General features: G+C 43.2%; 1 protein-coding gene across 2 annotated transcripts in view; it reads right to left on the bottom strand.

The window, feature by feature from the left end:
* The window catches only part of STK32B (serine/threonine kinase 32B), a 339,814-nt gene that overhangs the window by 41,199 nt on the left and 280,492 nt on the right, over window positions 1-18,123 (bottom strand). For both annotated transcript variants that reach the window (XM_059923343.1, XM_059923344.1), the window contains exon 6: window positions 7,589-7,678. In XM_059923343.1, coding sequence (XP_059779326.1) covers window positions 7,589-7,678 — 90 coding nt within the window. The remainder of the gene's footprint in view (window positions 1-7,588; window positions 7,679-18,123) is intronic.

Below are 18,123 nucleotides of genomic sequence, written 5' to 3'. Positions count from 1 at the left end.
GTTTTGATGAAGTTGCAAAGCCAGTGCAATAGAGAAAGAATTGCCTTTTCAACAAATGCTGGATGGAACAATTGGACAGCCCTTGTAAATCAATGAAAATTCACAACATATTCAAAAGTGAACTCAAAATGGACTGTAGTTCTAAATGCAAAACCCCAAAGTATAAAACTTCTACAAGAAAACAAGCAGAAAATCTTTGTGAGGGAGGAAAAGATGTTTAGAATGACACCCCGTACATGATCAATAAATGAAAAATAAAAAATTGGACTTCATTTGAATTTAAAACATCTGTTTTTAAAAAGATGCTATTAAGGTAACAGAAAGACAAGCCACTGACTGGTGAAAATATTTGCAAATATATCTGGTAAAAGACTTATAACCAGAATATATAAAGAATTATCAGAACTTAATAATAAAAAACAGATGACCCAATAAATTAATGGGCAATGATTTGAACAGATACTTCACAGAGAAGTTATGTGGATGGCAAATAAGCAAATGAAACTATATTCAACAGTTTGTCAGTTTCTTAAAAAGTTAAATGTACATTTACATATGACCCAACAATCCCACTTCTATGTAATTATTCTAGAGAAGTAGAAACTTAAGTTTATATACAAACCTGTATGCAAACAGTTTATTTATAATTTTGTAAAACTGGAAACAACTCAAGTGCCATACAACTGGTGAATGGATAAACCAAATGTGTATATTCACCCAAAGAATTTCTACTCAGAAATCAAAAGGAAAGCTACTGATCCACACAAATTTGAGGCAAAACCTCACATGCATTATTCTAAGTAAAAAAGCCAGATTCAAAAGTTTATAGAAATACGACTCTGTTTTTGTGACTTTCTGGAATAGTCAAAACTATAGGGATAGAAAACTGATCACTGGTTGCCAGGAACTGGGATGAGGGAACCTTGGAGGTGATGGAACTGTTTCTCTGTCTTCATTATGGTGGATTAATTTACTGGATTACACTAAAAGAGTGCATTTTACTGCATGAAAGTTGTTCCTCAAAAATAAGCATCTCGAACTATATATTTATCAGTTTGATGATTTGCAAAGTGATTGTCTCCCTCACAAACAGCCAAACCGATGAGGGCAGGAATATTGCCTATTTGTTCACAGACGTGTTTTCAGCCCATAGAACACTGCCTGGCAGGTGGAAGGTGCTCAATAAATCTCTGCTGGATGGATGAATAGCTGGATGGATGGATGAATGATGGATGGATGGATGAATGATGGATGGATGGATGGATGGATGGATGGATTGGCAGGTTCTCAGGAAAGATATTGGGCCCTGCAGCCTCACTGTCCTGGGTCTGAATGCTGGCTCTGTCACTTTCTCTGGCACAGGGGTAGCAAACTTTACTCCCTTTAGCCTCCATCATTTCTACAAGGAAAGTACAAGCATGGCCATGGTGCCTCCACAACCACCTGTGTTTGCTCAATGGGGAAAGGAACTCACATCTGGTGAGTACCAAGAGGGCACCGGCCCAATGATCCCCCAGGGCACCCACCACCCCCCCAGCCAACCCAACTCCTATCGTGAATTAGGATTTGGTTGGGGTCTCTTTCCCCAATTAGCCTGCAAACTCCATAAGGCAAGGGAATGTCAGATTTGGCTCTGGGTTCCCAGGGCTTAACATATACTAAATAGTCTGAATAATGACAACAGCGACAATAATAATATCAGTTACCAGTTTGATGCATCTACACTTGACTTTAGGTTATGTACTTTCCACAGTTACATCATGAAATCCTCACAAACAATCTACTAAGGCAGACTGCATAACCATTAATCCCATTTCTCAGATGAGGACACTGTCCGGTCCCGTGGTTTGACCTTGACCATGCTGGGCAGTTTAAGTGTATTATGTTGGCTAATGGGATTTGCCTAAGTTCACCCAGCCTCTAAGTGGAAGACACCCTAATCACCCCACGCTGAAGCCCCACACTTCATCGAGACCCATTTCTGGCAAGGCCGATTGCCCATTTTCTTCTCCAAGGCCACCCATGAGGCCAAGCCCGTGAGTCTCCAGCATTGGCCTTTCCACTGGTTCCGTGGCCCTTATCATGGCATTCAAGACCCTGGTACTTTGGCCTGTTTCGTCTCTCCCTCTCACCTCCTCTTGTTCTACAAGCTATAAAAAGATGGGAGCGCTAGGGTCTCCCAGCCCACCACGCTGCGTCCCTCCTCTATGCCTTTGCACGGACTGAAACGGCCTTTCCTTATCCTCACCAGGCAGGTGAGCTCTGAGCACACCCTGAGATTTTAACTCCTCAGATGGTCCCACTCTGGGGAATCCGTCTTGACTGGGACCTGCTTAAATCCAGGCCTGCACAGCTCTCTGCCCCACAGGTGTTGCGCCCCTTTGGCCCCGGAGAGCATGACTCACCCCTGTGCCCCGGTGCCTGACCCTGAGCCTCACATCTCTGCAACACGCTGTGTTTGCCGAAAGACCACTCAGCTCTTCATTTCACCTCAGGTGAATAAACTCTGAAGCCCCGGGAGGCTGCTGGAACATTTCTGACTCCTAATCTGGCACGTTCCAGAGAGTTTTTTTTTTCTCTGTTGGTGAATTCCATCTGCTCTTTTAATGAATGAAAATTCAGTACTATGCAAATATTTCTTCTGGGATCATCCATCGTGAGCAACCTTTGGGAGCTTACTCATCAGCCCGTTCCCTGAATCCATGTTTGGAACATTCTGGGAACTTGTTATTGGGCCTTTGAACTGAACAGCTCAAGTGAACGAAATCAACAAACCTGCCACTCGATAGCAGGAATTTACAGCCCTGGGAACTGCAGGATGTGACCTGAATGAGAGAGTTTCCCTCTCACCCCCATTTTCCCCACTAACCTCCCACTGCTTGGCACTGCCAACCCCTACAGTCTCTGAAAATATATCCATTTGGTAAATCAGCTGTGCTCTCTAAATCCCATAAAAATCTCTCCTGTGCAATTCGTTCACTAATTCAGGACTGAAGCTCCTTTAATTAGAAGGACACTAGAAGCCCTGAATCCTAGGTACAGCTGGGACAATACACTTTTTTCTTGTCTGAGAAATGTGGCTTTCTGATACAAGAACTCAGTGTCAAAAAGGCACCTTGGTACAGTGGCAAAAGCATGGACTTCTGAAGCAACGTAAGTGCCCATCGACAGATGAATGGATAGAGAAGATGTGGTACATATACATGATGGAATACTATTCCGCCATAAAAACAAATGAAATAGTGCCATTTGCAGCAACATGAATGGACCTAGAGATTATCATACTAAGTGAAGTAAGCCAGACAGAGAAAGACAAATATCACATGATATCACTTATACATGAAATCTAAAAAAATGATACAAATGAAGTTATTCACAAAACAGAAGTAGACTCACAGACATAGAAAACAAACTATGGTTACCAAAGGGGAGGGGGGGAAGGGATAAGTTAGGAGTTTGGGATTAAAATATACACGCTACTACATATAAAATAAGTAACCAACAAGGACCTATTATATAGTACAGGGAACTCTCCTCAATATCTTGTAATAACCTATAATGGAAGAGAATATAAAAAAAGAATATATATATTTATACATATATATACATATACATATACACACACATATATAAAATGAATCACTTTGCTACACCTGAAACTAACCCAATGACTGTAAATCAACTCTATTTCAATAAAAATTTTTTAAAAAAGCACGGACTTCCGACCCAAATAGACATGGCTTCAAATTCTGGCTCCATCACTTGCCAGCTGTGTGACTCTGGGCAGGTTAGCTAACCTCTATGGGCCTCAGGTTACTCATATATAAAATGAAAGAGATGTAGAATCCTCATATGGATCTTCTGGGGATTAAATGTAATGACAGACATCTGGTAGGGTCAAAATACATGTTGGTTTTCTTCTCCTTTTTGACAGTGGGGCCACTGTGGTGAGCGGCCAGCTGGGTCAACCCTGGTCTGCTTTCCCAGAAGCTGAGAGCCAGGACAGAGCTGCGTCAGAGATGAGTGGGAAGTCAGGGCATGAGGCTGAGGTAGCCCAGGAAAGTCTGCTATGAACAGTGGCAAAGCAGGGGCAGAAAGGTCAGGGTTGGGAGAACATTGTCTTGAATTTCTCCAGTGGTCCAGAATCTACTTTCCTAGAGATCAATTTACTTTTTGGAAATAGCCTCAAGGCAGTGGGAACTAATTTATAGGATTATAGAGGTGGCTCCAATTGGGAGATTCTTCTCTTATGTCACCTCTCTCCTCCATCCTCCCTCTGGAGATGATGACTCCTCCGGCCTCTACCTGCCCCTTCTGGCAAAATGCTCCTGGGCTTAGAATCGGTGTTCTTCTCTCCTGTGTCCTCCCTGGGGGATCCTGTCACTGCCGTGGCTTTGCTGCATCTCCGTGCCGGTGACTCCCGATGCACCGATGGAGTCCACATCACTCTCCAGATGCTTGGAGTACATCTGAATGTCTTGAAGTTCCTACAGACCTCACTTTCAACTTCATCCTTCCCACCATCCCACACACCTGCTCCTCCTGCGGTGTTCCCCGCACAGTGATCTTCACTGTAATCCCCTCTACTGCTTGATTCAGAGGCCTGGAGGCAGCCTTATCCCCTCCTTCACGGCCATTCTCCATCTCCATGTCTGATCTCTGTTGAATCTTAAAGCAGGCACCTCCTTGGATAGAACTGCCCCAGCTCTGGATCCTTCTGGAATGGGATTTCAGAAAGATCATCAACAGTGAAAGCCTTATTAAGGTCTGTATTCAGCATCCCAAGGGGATTCTCTGAAGTGGACAGACCCACTCACTGTATACCCTCTGGTGTTCACACTGACCTGGGTCTGCTCTCACCACCAAGGTCAACCTGGGTAGGTCCCCCGACCTCTCTCAGTCCATTTCCTCAACTCTAAAAATGGGAATAAATAATTGCACCTACTTCATGTTTGTGAGGATTAAATAAGGTTATGGATGGAATGCCTGGCCCATACATAGTAAATGCTAAAAAGTATTGTTTTTACCATTATTTATTGCCAAACTTCATTTATGTAATCTATTTAGTAAGTTAAAGATGAAAAAAAAAAAAAAAAAAGATGAAGGACACAAGGAGTCCATTCTGGGGAGACGCTGACATAGTTTCTGAATCTCCACAATCCACATATAAACAATGGCAGAGCAGATAAATCGCTAAACCAAAAACCATGGGCAATATTTACTACAAAGCTAAGTTGTCCCCCCAGACCCCAAACTATAAGCAGGTGGGAACAAACCAGCAACAGTGACAAGCCCTCCATGGCAGCGATTTCTGTACAGAAGGAAACAAAGAAAAAAACAACACAGCCTATGATGGACCAGAGGACAGGGAACTCCAAAATAGTGAGCAGACGTTGACTGGGAGGCAGAGCTGCCCAGTCTGAGAATAGCAGCTGAAACTGGCAGGGACTTGTCCAGACCCATCTCAGGGTGAGTGAAAAGGGCCCTTGGTAAGTTTTGCAGGACCTGGAGAGTCTGGGACACAAAATCGCTCTAATCATAGGAAAGATCCCAGGGAGAAACTGTTGGCAGTGAAATCAAAACTGAGCAGGAAGGGGGCCCCTCAGACCAAAGAAAGAGGAGGTCCAGATGGAAGTGGGCAAGGAAATCCCAGGTAGCAAGCTGCCTTGGGATGTGACATGTCACTTAAACAACAGAAGAGGCAAGTCTGTTAGAAAAGCTACCCTGAGCCACACCATCTTATAAAGGTTCAGGAAAACTAATATCACGTGAAAATGAGCAACAGGAAAGTATCAAAGTCAAATTCCATGTCAAGTATAAGAGAAAGGAGAATAAAGAACAGAACGACATTGTACAAGGAAAGCACCTCAGAAAAGACAGTGCGGTGGATTGTTTCATAAATGGTTCCCCAGTGAATCAGGCTGTCTGGTATCCATGCCCAGTGCAGTCCCCTCCCATGTGGTCCCTGGTCTTCGTCATGTGACTTGCTTTGTCCAGTTGGACATCAGGAAGTGTGAAGCAAGCAGAGGCTTGATAGGCACGGGGGAGTTGGGTTCTCCTTCTTGAAACCGCTGCCACCATGTGAGCAAGCTCTCTCTAGTCCCCTTGATAGGAAAGACCACGCAGAGAGAGGGGCCCATTTATCTCAGCTGTCCTGGCTGACCCAGCAGCTGAATGAGTGACCACAACAAAAACCAGCAGAAGAACCACTCAGTCAAGTGGCAGATAAAAAGGAACGAAACTGAGTTATTTGTAGTGAGGTGGATGGACCTAGAGACTGTCATACAGAGTGAAGTAAGTCAGAAAGAGAAGAACAAATACTGTATGCTATCACATATATATGGAATCTAAAAAAAAAAGAAAAAGAAAAAAAAATGGTCAGAAGAACCTAGGGGCAAGACGGGAATAAAGATGCAGACCTACTAGAGAATGGACTTGAGGATATGGGGAGGGGGAAGGGTAAGCTGGGACAAAGTGAGAGAGTGGCATGGACATATATACACTACCAAATGTAAAATAGATAGCTAGTGGGAGGCAGCCGCATAGCACAGGGAGATCAGCTCGGTGCTTTGTGACCACCTAGAGGGGTGGGATAGGGAGGGTGGGAGGGAGGGAGATGCAAGAGGGAAGAGATATGGGGATATATGTATATGTGTGACTGATTCACTTTGTTATAAAGCAGAGGCTGACACACCATTGTAAAACAATTATACCCAATAAAGATGTTAAAAAAAAAAACAACTGGCAGAATTGTGATAATACAATTGTTATTGTTCTAAGCCACTAGGTTTTGACATGGTTTGTCATATAGCAATTGACAACTAATACAGACATTAAGAATTAATAACTAATATAGACATTTAAAAATTATGCAAGACGTGAAAGAACACATAAATTATAATTAAATACTCAGAAATCTGGCAAAAGAACTCAGGAAAAAAATTAGAAACAAAGGGAAATTATTTCAGAAATAAATACTTCACTACAAAGCAAATAAACACAACAGAGAATGCTTTAAAATAAAGAGAAAGAAAAAAAATGAGACAAAATTTAAACATAGGACGAAAGAGATAAGAAAGATTTGAAAATGGCAAATATTGAAGACTGACAAAGACCCAACATTCAGATAATAGGCATCCTTAACAAAGAAAAAGTAAAGGAAAAGAATGTGTAATAAAAAAAATGACATTTTCATGAAAAGTCCTAAAGAAAAACCAACCTGGAACCACATTGCAAGAGCACTGTGTACCTAAGAATATAGATCCAAAATGACCAACACCAAAATTGTATTCTGGCAACACTACTGGACTTCAAGGAAAAAGAAGAAGGGTTTGTTGTTTACTTGTTTGTTTGTTTTTCCCTAAGCTGGAGCCAACCTTTCTGGCTGAGTAGGAGTTCTCTAGAAAACACAGGAGGAGATGGTCTTCCTGGCAGGGGAGACAGCTTAGGTAAGGGCCAAAGGTGTGAGAGAGCATGGCACATACTGGGCATGGTTTGGGGTCTGGTGAGGGGATGGGAGGTGGGTGAGGGAGGGGTGAGATGAAGCAGGAGAGGAATGCTGAGGCATGAAGGGGTCTGGAATACTCACCCATGTAGGGCTTGGTCCCCGCCATGGAGGAAGCCTTTTCTGTGCCTTTCACGACCGTCGCTATGTTGAAGTCTGTGATGTGAACATGTCCTGGAGACAGAGAATCAGAAACCACAGTTAGCAAGAGCTGCAGGCATCTGGGTTATTTCCTTGTCTGATTTAAAGCTGTGGTCTGCAAAGCGGTGGGTGGCGCAGGAGGAAAATATTAGAACTTTTACTTACATTAGTATTTTAACTGATACTTTAGAAGTGCCTATTTTGGGCAGCAATATTTACAGTAGCCAAGCTATGGAAACAACCTAAGTGTCCATCAACAGTCAAATGGATCAAGGTGTGGTATGTGTATATAGTGGAATTTATTCAGCCCTGAGAAAGAAGGACATCCTGCCATTGGGGACAATAAGGATGGATCTTGAGGGCATTATGTTAAGTGAGAAGTCAGACAGAGAAGGACAAGTACTGCATGGTCTCACTTGTATGTGGAATCTAAAAAAAAAAAGTCGAACTCATAGAAACAGAGAGTAGAAAAGTGGTTGCTAGGGGCCAGGGGAGGGGGAAATAGGGAAAGGTTGGTAAAAGGATACAAACCTTCAGCTCTAAGATGAATAAGGTTTGAGGATAATGCAAAACATGGTGACTACAGTTGATAACCCTGTATTGTATAATTAAGATTTGCTAAGATAGTAGCACTCAAATATGCTCACCCTCCAAAAAATAGATACATATACATACATAAATATGTGAGGTGAAAAAAAAATCTATTTTATACACAGGTTTTATAATGTGAATTTTGGTGGTACATGCATACTATTTATAAATAATCAAATATGTTGAAGACATAATGAAATTTTTATGGATTAAAGTTTAGCAGCACTGGTCCAGAGAGTGAAAGCTCCTGATAAATAAATGAGACAGGAGAGTCGAGACTCCCTCTCTCAGGAAAACAGTGGGTTGGGAGAGGGCACAGGGAGAGAGGATTCTCATGCCCTGAAGACACCCTTGTTCTGCTGTCTGTCTGCTCTGGGCAGTGGGGGCCTTAGTACTGTACCTGATGAATTGAGTAGGGAGGGGGCTTGGGGGTTGAGACCACCTTCCATCCAGCCTAAAGTAACGGCAGCAGATGGGACGTGGGTGTTGAAGAACCCTGAGAGGGAAGGAAGAGGGGCAGAAAAGGAAGGAGACAAGGAGATGTGGGGATAAAGGCGGAAAAGAAAGAAAGTGACAGAAAGAGGGTGACAGGTGAGAAGGAGGAAAATCCAAAATAGTGAGTACTGGCTCTCTGGGGAATTTGGAACATAAAATAAAACCAGCTCTGTCCATCAATGGATGAATGGATAGAGAAGAGGTATAATGGGTGTAGATATACAATGGGATAGTACTCAGCCATAAAAAAGAATGAAATTTTGCCATTTGCAGCAACATGGATGGACTTGGAGGGCATTATGCTAAATGAAATAAGTCAGACAGAAAAAGACAAAAACTTTATGATATCACTAGTATGTGGAATCTAAAAAATACAACAAGCTAGTGAATAAAACAAAAAAGCAGCTGACTCACAGATGTAGAGAATAAACTAGTGATCACCGGGGGGGAGAGGGCAGGGGTAGGGGATAAAAAAAAAGGGTTATTATGGGATTATAGGAAATCATGTGTGTGAAACTTTTGAAAACTATAAAGCACTACAGAATTTTAAAAACACATAAAATAAAATAAAACCAGCTCTGAGACCCTTGAATACCTGATATAAATGCAATCACATTTCTTTCTGTTTGTCATCACATCACCTTGTGAAAATGGTGGGATTTTCACCAAATCTGAGAGCTGTGTTTGGAATGGTGGGGCTTAAATACACAGGTGGGTGGCATACACAAAACTGGGACATTGGGAGAGCCTGGAGGGCACCTCCAAGAGATGGGCAGAGCCCCGCTAGAGCAGGTGCACAGAGGCCTGCTGAGAGGCTCATGGGAGAGGCGTGCCTGATGTGATCAGACACAGTGGACGGAAAAAGCACCAGCGGTGTCACGTGCAAATCCCAAATCTCAGGCTCAACGGCCAGCACTGATGTGTGACCAAGCTGCTCTGCCAGGCTCTCTGTCCAGTGCCCCCCGGGGGAGATGCAGCAGGAAGTACTCAGTGATGATCTGTAGCACCCCTCAGCTGCTTGTGGATGAAGCTTAAGTCACCCAGCCAGGCCTCTGCTGGGAAACCTTTCTGGCCAGACACACAGTGTCCCCACCCAGGTAGCATCTCTAGAACATATCCAGTCTGCTCCAGCCTCTGAGGCTGGGATGAGCATCCCTCCCATTCAGCCATCCGTGGTCCTATCTGCAGAGAGGCAGTGCAGTGCAGTAGTTGGGTGTACAGACTCTGAGCCAGGCTGCCTTGGTTTGGGTCTCAGCTTTGTTGTGACCAGCTGTGTGGTATTTGCCTTGGGCAAATAATCTCCCTGAGCCTTGGTTTTCTCATCTGTAAAATGGGGATGATGATAACAAAATATCCATCTCAGAGGGCTGTTGGGAGGAGTCAGGGAGTTAATACATATGAAATGGTTACAGCATACTGACACACATGAAATAGGGAATTTCGTATAAGCATTTACTCTTAGCAGTATTGTCCTGCCAAGGCGTGGCTCCAATCCCCTCTCCAGCTAGGGCCAGTCCACCCCTCCATCCTCCGTTGCCTCATTTCTAATACTAACAAACAAGTGAATTCACAGTCCTGTTTTCCACTGTGAGGTATGTGAAAGTAGGTGGACATCTGAGTCATTTCTGCACCCCACACCTGAACAGTTCCAAGCACAGCAGCACCGCTGGGAGGGAATTCTGGAATCTTCAAATATGGTTTTTATTTGGTTTTCTTTCATTTCTCCTCCTCTTAAAATTTTTTAATATTTGCATTATGAAAGTAAAGCCAGCTCATTATAATAAATCACAGAATACAAACATGTGTTTGAGTCTCTCCTTTCCCTGCCATATAACCACCCTGATTCATGCAGCTCCTCCATTATTTCTCCCTTCACTTATGCAAATATATATCCACATACGTTAGGACTTTGGTTTGTTCTTACAATAAAGAGCTCAATACTCCATGGGTCATTCTAAGAGTCACTTTTGCATTTAACCAGGTATTGTGGACATATTTCCAAATCAGTATACGTAGGTCTACCTACGAGATCCACAATCCCTACCTCCATTCGAAATCCATTGTTTTGTTTTGTTTTTTTGTAATTCATTTGGTGATAAAATCTGACCTGGAAGTCCTCTTCATAGTTTTTTTTTTTTTAAATTTATTTATTATTTATTTACTATTTATTTTTGGCTGTGTTGGGTCTTCGTTTCTGCGCGAGGTCTTTCTCTAGTTGCGGCAAGTGGGGGCCACTCTTCATCGCGGTGCGCGGGCCTCTCACTATCGCGGCCTCTCTTGCTGCGGAGCACAGGCTCCAGACGCACAGGCTCAGTAGTTGTTGCTCACGGGCCTAGTTGCTCCGCGGCATGTGGGATCTTCCCAGACCAGGGCTCGAACCCGTGTCCCCTTCATTAGCAGGCAGATTCTCAACCACTGTGCCACCAGGGAAGCCCAGGTTGTTTTTTTTTTTCTTTTTAATTTATTTTAAAAAATAAATTTATTTATTTTATTTTATTTATTTTTGCTGCATTGGGTCTTCATTGCTGTGCGCGGGCTTTCTCTAGTTGTGGTGAGCAGTGGCTTCTCTTGTTGCCGAGCACAGGCTCTAGGCACGTGGGCTTCAGTAGTTGCAGCGTGTGGGCTCAGTAGTTGTGGCACGTGGGCTCTAGGGTGCAGGCTCAGTAGTTGTGGTGCATGGGCTTAGTTGCTCCATGGCATGTGGGATCTTCCTGGACGAGGGCTCGAACCTGTGTCCCCTGCATTGGCAGGCAGATTCTTAACCACTGCGCCACCAGGGAAGCCCTTCATAGTTTTATTTATTCTACTTAGGGTGAAAAGTCATGTTTTGCTATAGAAATATTTATATATTTGATTACAAGATGCTCTCCAAGCCTTGCTACATAGTATACAGTACATATTACATAATATACAGCATATATTATTTTAAAATATTATTATATGTTATGTTAGACACATTATTTTCATATTATTATGATATATATTATTTAATACAAGTATATATTTAAGTCTGAAAATATCTGAGTTATGAAACCATATCTGGCCCCAAGAGTTTCAGATAAGAAATTGTGGACCTGTATTTGCAGAGTATTCCATATATGGTTATACCATATTTTATTCAACAATTCTCCTATTATGGCACTCAGGTTGTTTCCAGTTTTGTTTGCTTAATTGTTTGTCTTGTTCTTATAAAATATGCAGCAGTAGTATTCTTGAGCTTCTCTTTACATATTGGTACTTTTATTTTGACTGGATAAATTCCCAGAAGTTGAAGTGTATAGTTAAAGGGTATGCATTTTATGTTCCAAAAACTTACAATTTATGGTACTATGAACAGAATATGAGTGTGTATTTCTCTGCACTTTTACTAGCAGTAACTGCTATCAATAATTTTACTTATTGGCTATTATCAGATGGTGAGAAATGTTATTTCAATGCTGATGCGGCTGCATAGTCTTCATGTGACCAGTATCCCTGCGAACTGCCTATCTAGAGTCTTGGTCATTTTCAGTCAGAGCTCCTTGACTATTCAATACATTTACTCTTTTCTCTGGTCCATCTACTGCAAATCTCTTCTTCTAGATTATTGTTTTTCTTTTGACTTTGTTTATAGGATCTCTTCCATTTGAAAGTTTAAAGAATTCAAACAATATATTATTTTTATAGTTTCTGAGTATTATTTTTCTTATAACTTTCCAGTTTCCAGAAACCTATTCTACTCCCAAGATTTTACATATTCCTCAATATTTTCTTATAATATATATATATATATATATAATTTATATTTTATATCAATATTTAAATCTCCCAACCATATGGATTATATTTTTCTATATGGTATAATATAGATTCTGATTTTATTTCTTCCAAATAGATAGCTATTTGTTTCAACATTTCTTGAAAATTTCATCCTTTCCCAATAACTTGTAATTTGACCTTCATTTTACATCAAGTCACACATATATGTGGATTTGCGTATGGATTCTCTCTTCTGTTGTACTGACCTATTGTTTATTGCTGGACCAGAACTATATTCATTTCATTACAATAGATTTGTAGCCCACTGTAAAATTAGATGAGAGTGGTCACCCTCATGATTGTTTCTTTTCCATGTTTTCTTGGAAACATGGAAAAGAATATTTATTCTCAAATATTTATTTTTGGAGATGAATTCTGTCCAGTTTTAGGAGATACTCCCATTAAGATTTTGATAGGAATTACACTAAGTTATGCATTCATGCGAGAAGTGTGGACATGTAATCCACCCAAGGTCATGCTCTGTCTTTCATTCAGTCCTTGCTTTATTCCTTCAGTGTATGTTTAGTGTTTTCTTCATTTAGACCTTGCAACTCCCTGGATAAATTTATTCCTAGATATTATATAGTTTTGATTACTATTTTGAATGAGGATATTTTCCTTTTCTTTTTATACCTAGTTGTTTTTAGTACAATAAAAAGCTCTTAAGTTTTGCTTATTTATCTCCTATTTGGCTACTCTATTAATCATCCATAGCACAAGATATTATCTCCCAATATCCCATCTCCCCTTCTCAGATAGTAATAGAATTTTTAATTGAGTTCATGCTCACCCAGTTAAAGACTATATTTCCCAGACTCCCTTGCAGCTGGCTGTGGTCATATGACCAGGTTCTGACCAATGGGATATGAACAGAATGATATTTGCAACTTTCAGGATATTTCCTTAAAGGGAATGAGAATTCCCTCATTCCCTCCACTACCCCCCCATTCTGTCACCTGTTATGTGGACTTGGGGGGATATTTTGGGCCACACAGATGTGGAGCGACAAAGTAGAAGCAGCTTGGGTCACAGTAAATGCCAATGGAGGAGAGATTAGACTTTTACCAAAGAGAAAACTACTTCTGTTTCGTTAAAAAAAATTTTGTGAGTCTCTGAAAAGCAATTATGTCTCTCTTAAATTTTACAGCCCGCTATTAATTTTGATAGTTTTTCTAGTGAGCCTTTTGGTGTTTCTAGGCATAGAAGCACATCATCTGCATACAATGATGGTGTCCTTTCCCTGGTTGAAGGGCCTAGAGCACAGTGGTTAAGAATACAGTCTTTAGAGTCAGATGGCTCAGGAACAAACAGCTGTGCTCCTGTGTGGGACATCTGCTGTTTGTGGCCACTCACATCCCCTTATCTCAGCAATTACTCATCCCTGCACATCTGGCTGTGGAATGGGGCATGTGGCTCCAGCTGCAGCCAGCCAGGCCAACCTCACCCTTTGGCTCTAACAGTTGGCTCAGGGTTGGGCATATGAACCAATTGGGGCCAATGAAAACTGGGGAGATGATTTTCTAGGGATTCAGGAAATGAAGAGTTTTCTTTCTTTTTTTTCAGGAGCTACCTAAAGTGATATTCTCTGCCTTTGGCCAGTGTGATGTGGGGATATAACCACCCCCCCCTGCCCCACCCAGGAACTGTAGAAGCCATTGGCTTCCACAAAGAAAGACAAGCTAAAGATGAAGCCTATCCTTGGAGAAGGCAGAGCTGCAAGGGTGGCAGAGAAATGGTGCCAAAGCCTGAGCGAACCCTTCCTGAAGCCACAATCCACTGGGCTTCAGCTATACAAGCTAAAAAACCCCTGTATTGCTTAGGACTATTTGAGTTGGGCTCCGTGTTCTTTGCCACACACTGCTGGCGTCCTAATGATGCAGCCACTTACCATGAGATTTGGGCAGGTTATTTCACTCTATAAGCCTCTGATTCTTCTAATATTAGTAAGTACCTTGTAGGGTAGTTGTAAGCATTAAACAGGGTAGATAGGGACTGAGAATGTGACCTTTGAGCAAAGACCCAAAGAAGAGAGGCAGCAAGCCATTGGACTTCTGGGGCAGGAGTGTGATGGCAGAGGGAATGGGCAGCACAAAGGCCCTGCAAGGGACCAGCGAGGGGGCCAGAGAGAGAAAGTGGGAAAGGGGCTCAGATGGCTTTTACTCCAAGTGAGAGGGTTTTGAGAAAGATACAATCCAACTCACTTTAGAATCACTTTGGCTTGTGTATGGATTGTAGGGGCAATAGTCAAAGCAGGGAAACTGATAAAGAGGGAGAAAAAAAATGTATCCCCCATCTATTTAAGCTGCTGTTGTTTAGGGTTGCATAACTGGTACATAATTGGTGCTGAAGCGCATTTAATCCTTGAAGTACTCTTATCAGGGGGGTATGGCTACCCTGTTTTTTACAGAAGAGTAGCCTGAAGCTCCAGAGGCCCGTGACTCACCCACGGTCAGCAGCTGATACGTGGGAAGCTGTTTGTCTCCAGCTTCTTCCGGGGCGGGCATTTCCCTCCGCCCCACGCTGCCCCCTTCAGGGCTGAGTCTCACAGCCCAGCCCTTACTTCCTCCCGGCCCTCTGGGGTGGAGGATCTGGGGCAGCTCTGAAGCAGACCAGTCTACCCGGGAATTCACGTCCAACAGGAGCGCCAGACAGCTGAATTCCACTTCTGGTTTCTGTACCGCGTGAGCTGATGCGCTGTAACTTCCCGGTGTGTCTCCTTTAACGGTTGAGTCAAGACGTGGGAGAGTGAAAATTAGTGCCATATGAGGTCTCCTCTGAGTTCCTTCTAAGGAGAGTGGAAATTTACTACAAAATGTGCAAATATGAACTGACTTCTCAGCTATTTGTTTTCTGTAAATTAAAAACATTCAAAATTCAGGGAGAGAAGGAGCCCAGGATATTGTGTGAGATCTGTTAGTACAAGTTTTAATGAGAGAATCAATAATCAATAATCATCCTCCCAGCCCTGTTTATGAATCCTGAACTCCAGCTCTGCTTCTCTCCTTTCTCTGAACTCATGGAAATTCATCACACCTCCAAGACTCTGACACCATATGGAATGCTTTTCCCTCCCCTCTGCCTGGCAGATTTCCATTCATTCTTCAAAACCTGGCTGGAGAGTTATATTACTGCTGGATGCACATCTAACCTTTGCTTGCTTGCTTCCACTAACAGGAGACTCACTGCCATGAGGGGTGTGTGTCTTGGTTGGCTTGGGCTGCTAAAACAGATTACCACAGACTGAGTGGTGTAAACATCAAGCATTTATTCTTCACAGTCCTGGAAGCTGGAAGTCCAAGATCAGGGTGCCAGCATGGTTGGGTTCTTGGTGAAGATATTCCTAGTTTACATGGCAACTTTCTTGCTGTATCTTCATATGGTGCTCTGGTCCCTTCATCTCCTTATAGGGCACAAATCCCATCATGGGGGCTCCAACCCTATGACTTCTTCCAAACCCAATTACTTCCTAAAGGCCTCAGCTCCAAGTACCATCACACTGGGGGTTAAGGCTTCAACATATGAATTTTGGTGGAGACACATTTAATCCATGGCAGACTGACTAGTTTAGGCCTCTCCTCTGGACCCCGACCCACACCTCCACAGTCCCCTCCATTGTCATTCCCATGCTAGCATTCACCATGTTGTATCTGTCACTTTGTCCATCTCCTTGAGGCCAGGAACCCTCCCTCATTCATTTCTATGTCTCCAGTACCTTAGCACTGGACTGACCTGGAAAAGGTACTTATCAAGTGTTTGTTGACTGGCTGATCGACTGACCAAATGAAAGACTGAATGAAGGAAATATGGTAGACAATCCTATCACCTTTCTTCATTTTTTACTTCTTAAGGCTATCATGATATTTACAGGAGTTGACAACACTCCATTTCAATTTTTGGCTTTTAAAACTGTAGCAACGTCACTTTTTCAGCTGGACCTCAGCTGGTGGGACTCGGCCACACTCTCCATGGTTTTTGTAATCACTGGTGCCAGTGTCAGGATTGGCACCACGAGGACCTGTAACTTGGGCTATTTTCCGAGTACAAAAGTACTTGACATCCATGTGACTTGGAAAAATTCTCACTCATTTCTTCATTCACTTAGCAATCACTTAATGAGCACCTCCTACCTGTGCATATGGGTGGAGGGGGCTTGAAACTGCAGACCCTAAGGATGCGCCAGTTACCTGTGTCATGGAACTGGGGGGTGGGATGATGGAGGTTACACGGGGCTAAAGTCCCATCCACAGTCCCCTCATTGGGGTATAATTGCCAATGCAGAGAATCTTCTCAGTATTACCAGTAACAGGGACTCCTACTTCGAAGACTGATTCCTGCATCTTCCCTATATATTCCAGGAGAAAACATCCAAAGCCTTCCTGAATTTTGCTGAATTTTGATTTGTTTCTTCTGCAGCTACATTGCACAAGTGTCTATTCCTGCTCCACCATGCCACCCCCCTTCCCTTCTCCCCTCTCAGCCCCTGTAATGAAATAACCCCAAACCCGCCTGGGTATTTACCAAATGAGTGAGGGCAGTGCAGTGCTCTCACTGGGACCGACAAGGCCACAATCCAGGAAAAGATGGGGTCTGCTTGGGAGGGGATAGTCAACCCAACGGCAGGCTTTGTTTACTGCAGAGTGAGTTCTCTCTAGATCTGTCCTCAGGAAGCCAAGATTGGATTCGTGGCTGTGAATTCCTGGGAGTGAGTGCTAAGGTAGTGCCCACCAGAGGGCACTAGATTGGGAGTTAGGCTGACAGGGGGTCCATGTGTAAGAGATGATCTCCTCCCACATTATTTTCTGCCCTGTTTCCCTGGAATTTGGAGTAAAGCCTCATGGGAACATCTATCCCCACTTTAGCTGGTTCACAGGGTCTACATCATGCCTAAGCCAGAGGTCACAGTGGTGCTGCTGAAAAGATGCAGCTGGATGCCCAAGAGGGTGAGAACCTTGCTCTGGACCCAACTGCCCCGCCATGACAGGCTCACACGCTCACTGCTAATAATACCTGTACTTCCAAGATGTCAGTGTGATGCTACCCTGGCTGTGATACGTCCCTCAGGATCACACATCCTGGGCACTGTTCCCTCCTCCCACTTGTCTTCATGGAGATGACAGTGAATGTACTGCAGGACAGTGGCAGAAAGAGAGAGGGGGTGAGGAGAGGGAAAAGGAAGGAAGGGAGGAAGAAGAAAAGAAGGAAAGAAAGAAACCAAATCAAATTCCAGGGCACCAGCTTATCCAGGCTTCATTTGGCTTTACCTCAACCAAAGATTGACTCTGTTTGGGGGCACGCCTTTGCCTGATGTAGAATGAATGACCCTCTGATTTTCTTCTGTTCTATTTGATTTGACCTCCTCCCCTATCTTGGACATGGGATGGGAAAGAAGGACTTTCAAAACAATCTGTGTGGGACTTCCCTGGTTGTCCAGTGTCCCCCTTCCAATGCAGGGGATGCTGGTTCGATCCCTGGTCAGGGAACTAAGATCCCACATGCCGCAGGGCAACTAAGCCCGCGCGCCTCAACTACTGAACTCGTGGGCCTCAACTAGAGAGCCCGCGTGCTGCAAACTACAGAGCCCACGTGCTCTGGAC

The sequence above is a fragment of the Balaenoptera ricei genome, chromosome 5 (genome assembly GCF_028023285.1).
Source record: "Balaenoptera ricei isolate mBalRic1 chromosome 5, mBalRic1.hap2, whole genome shotgun sequence".
Classification (NCBI taxonomy): domain Eukaryota; kingdom Metazoa; phylum Chordata; class Mammalia; order Artiodactyla; family Balaenopteridae; genus Balaenoptera; species Balaenoptera ricei.
Note: the sequence above shows the minus strand (reverse complement) of the source record. Positions and strands in the feature narration are given on the sequence as shown.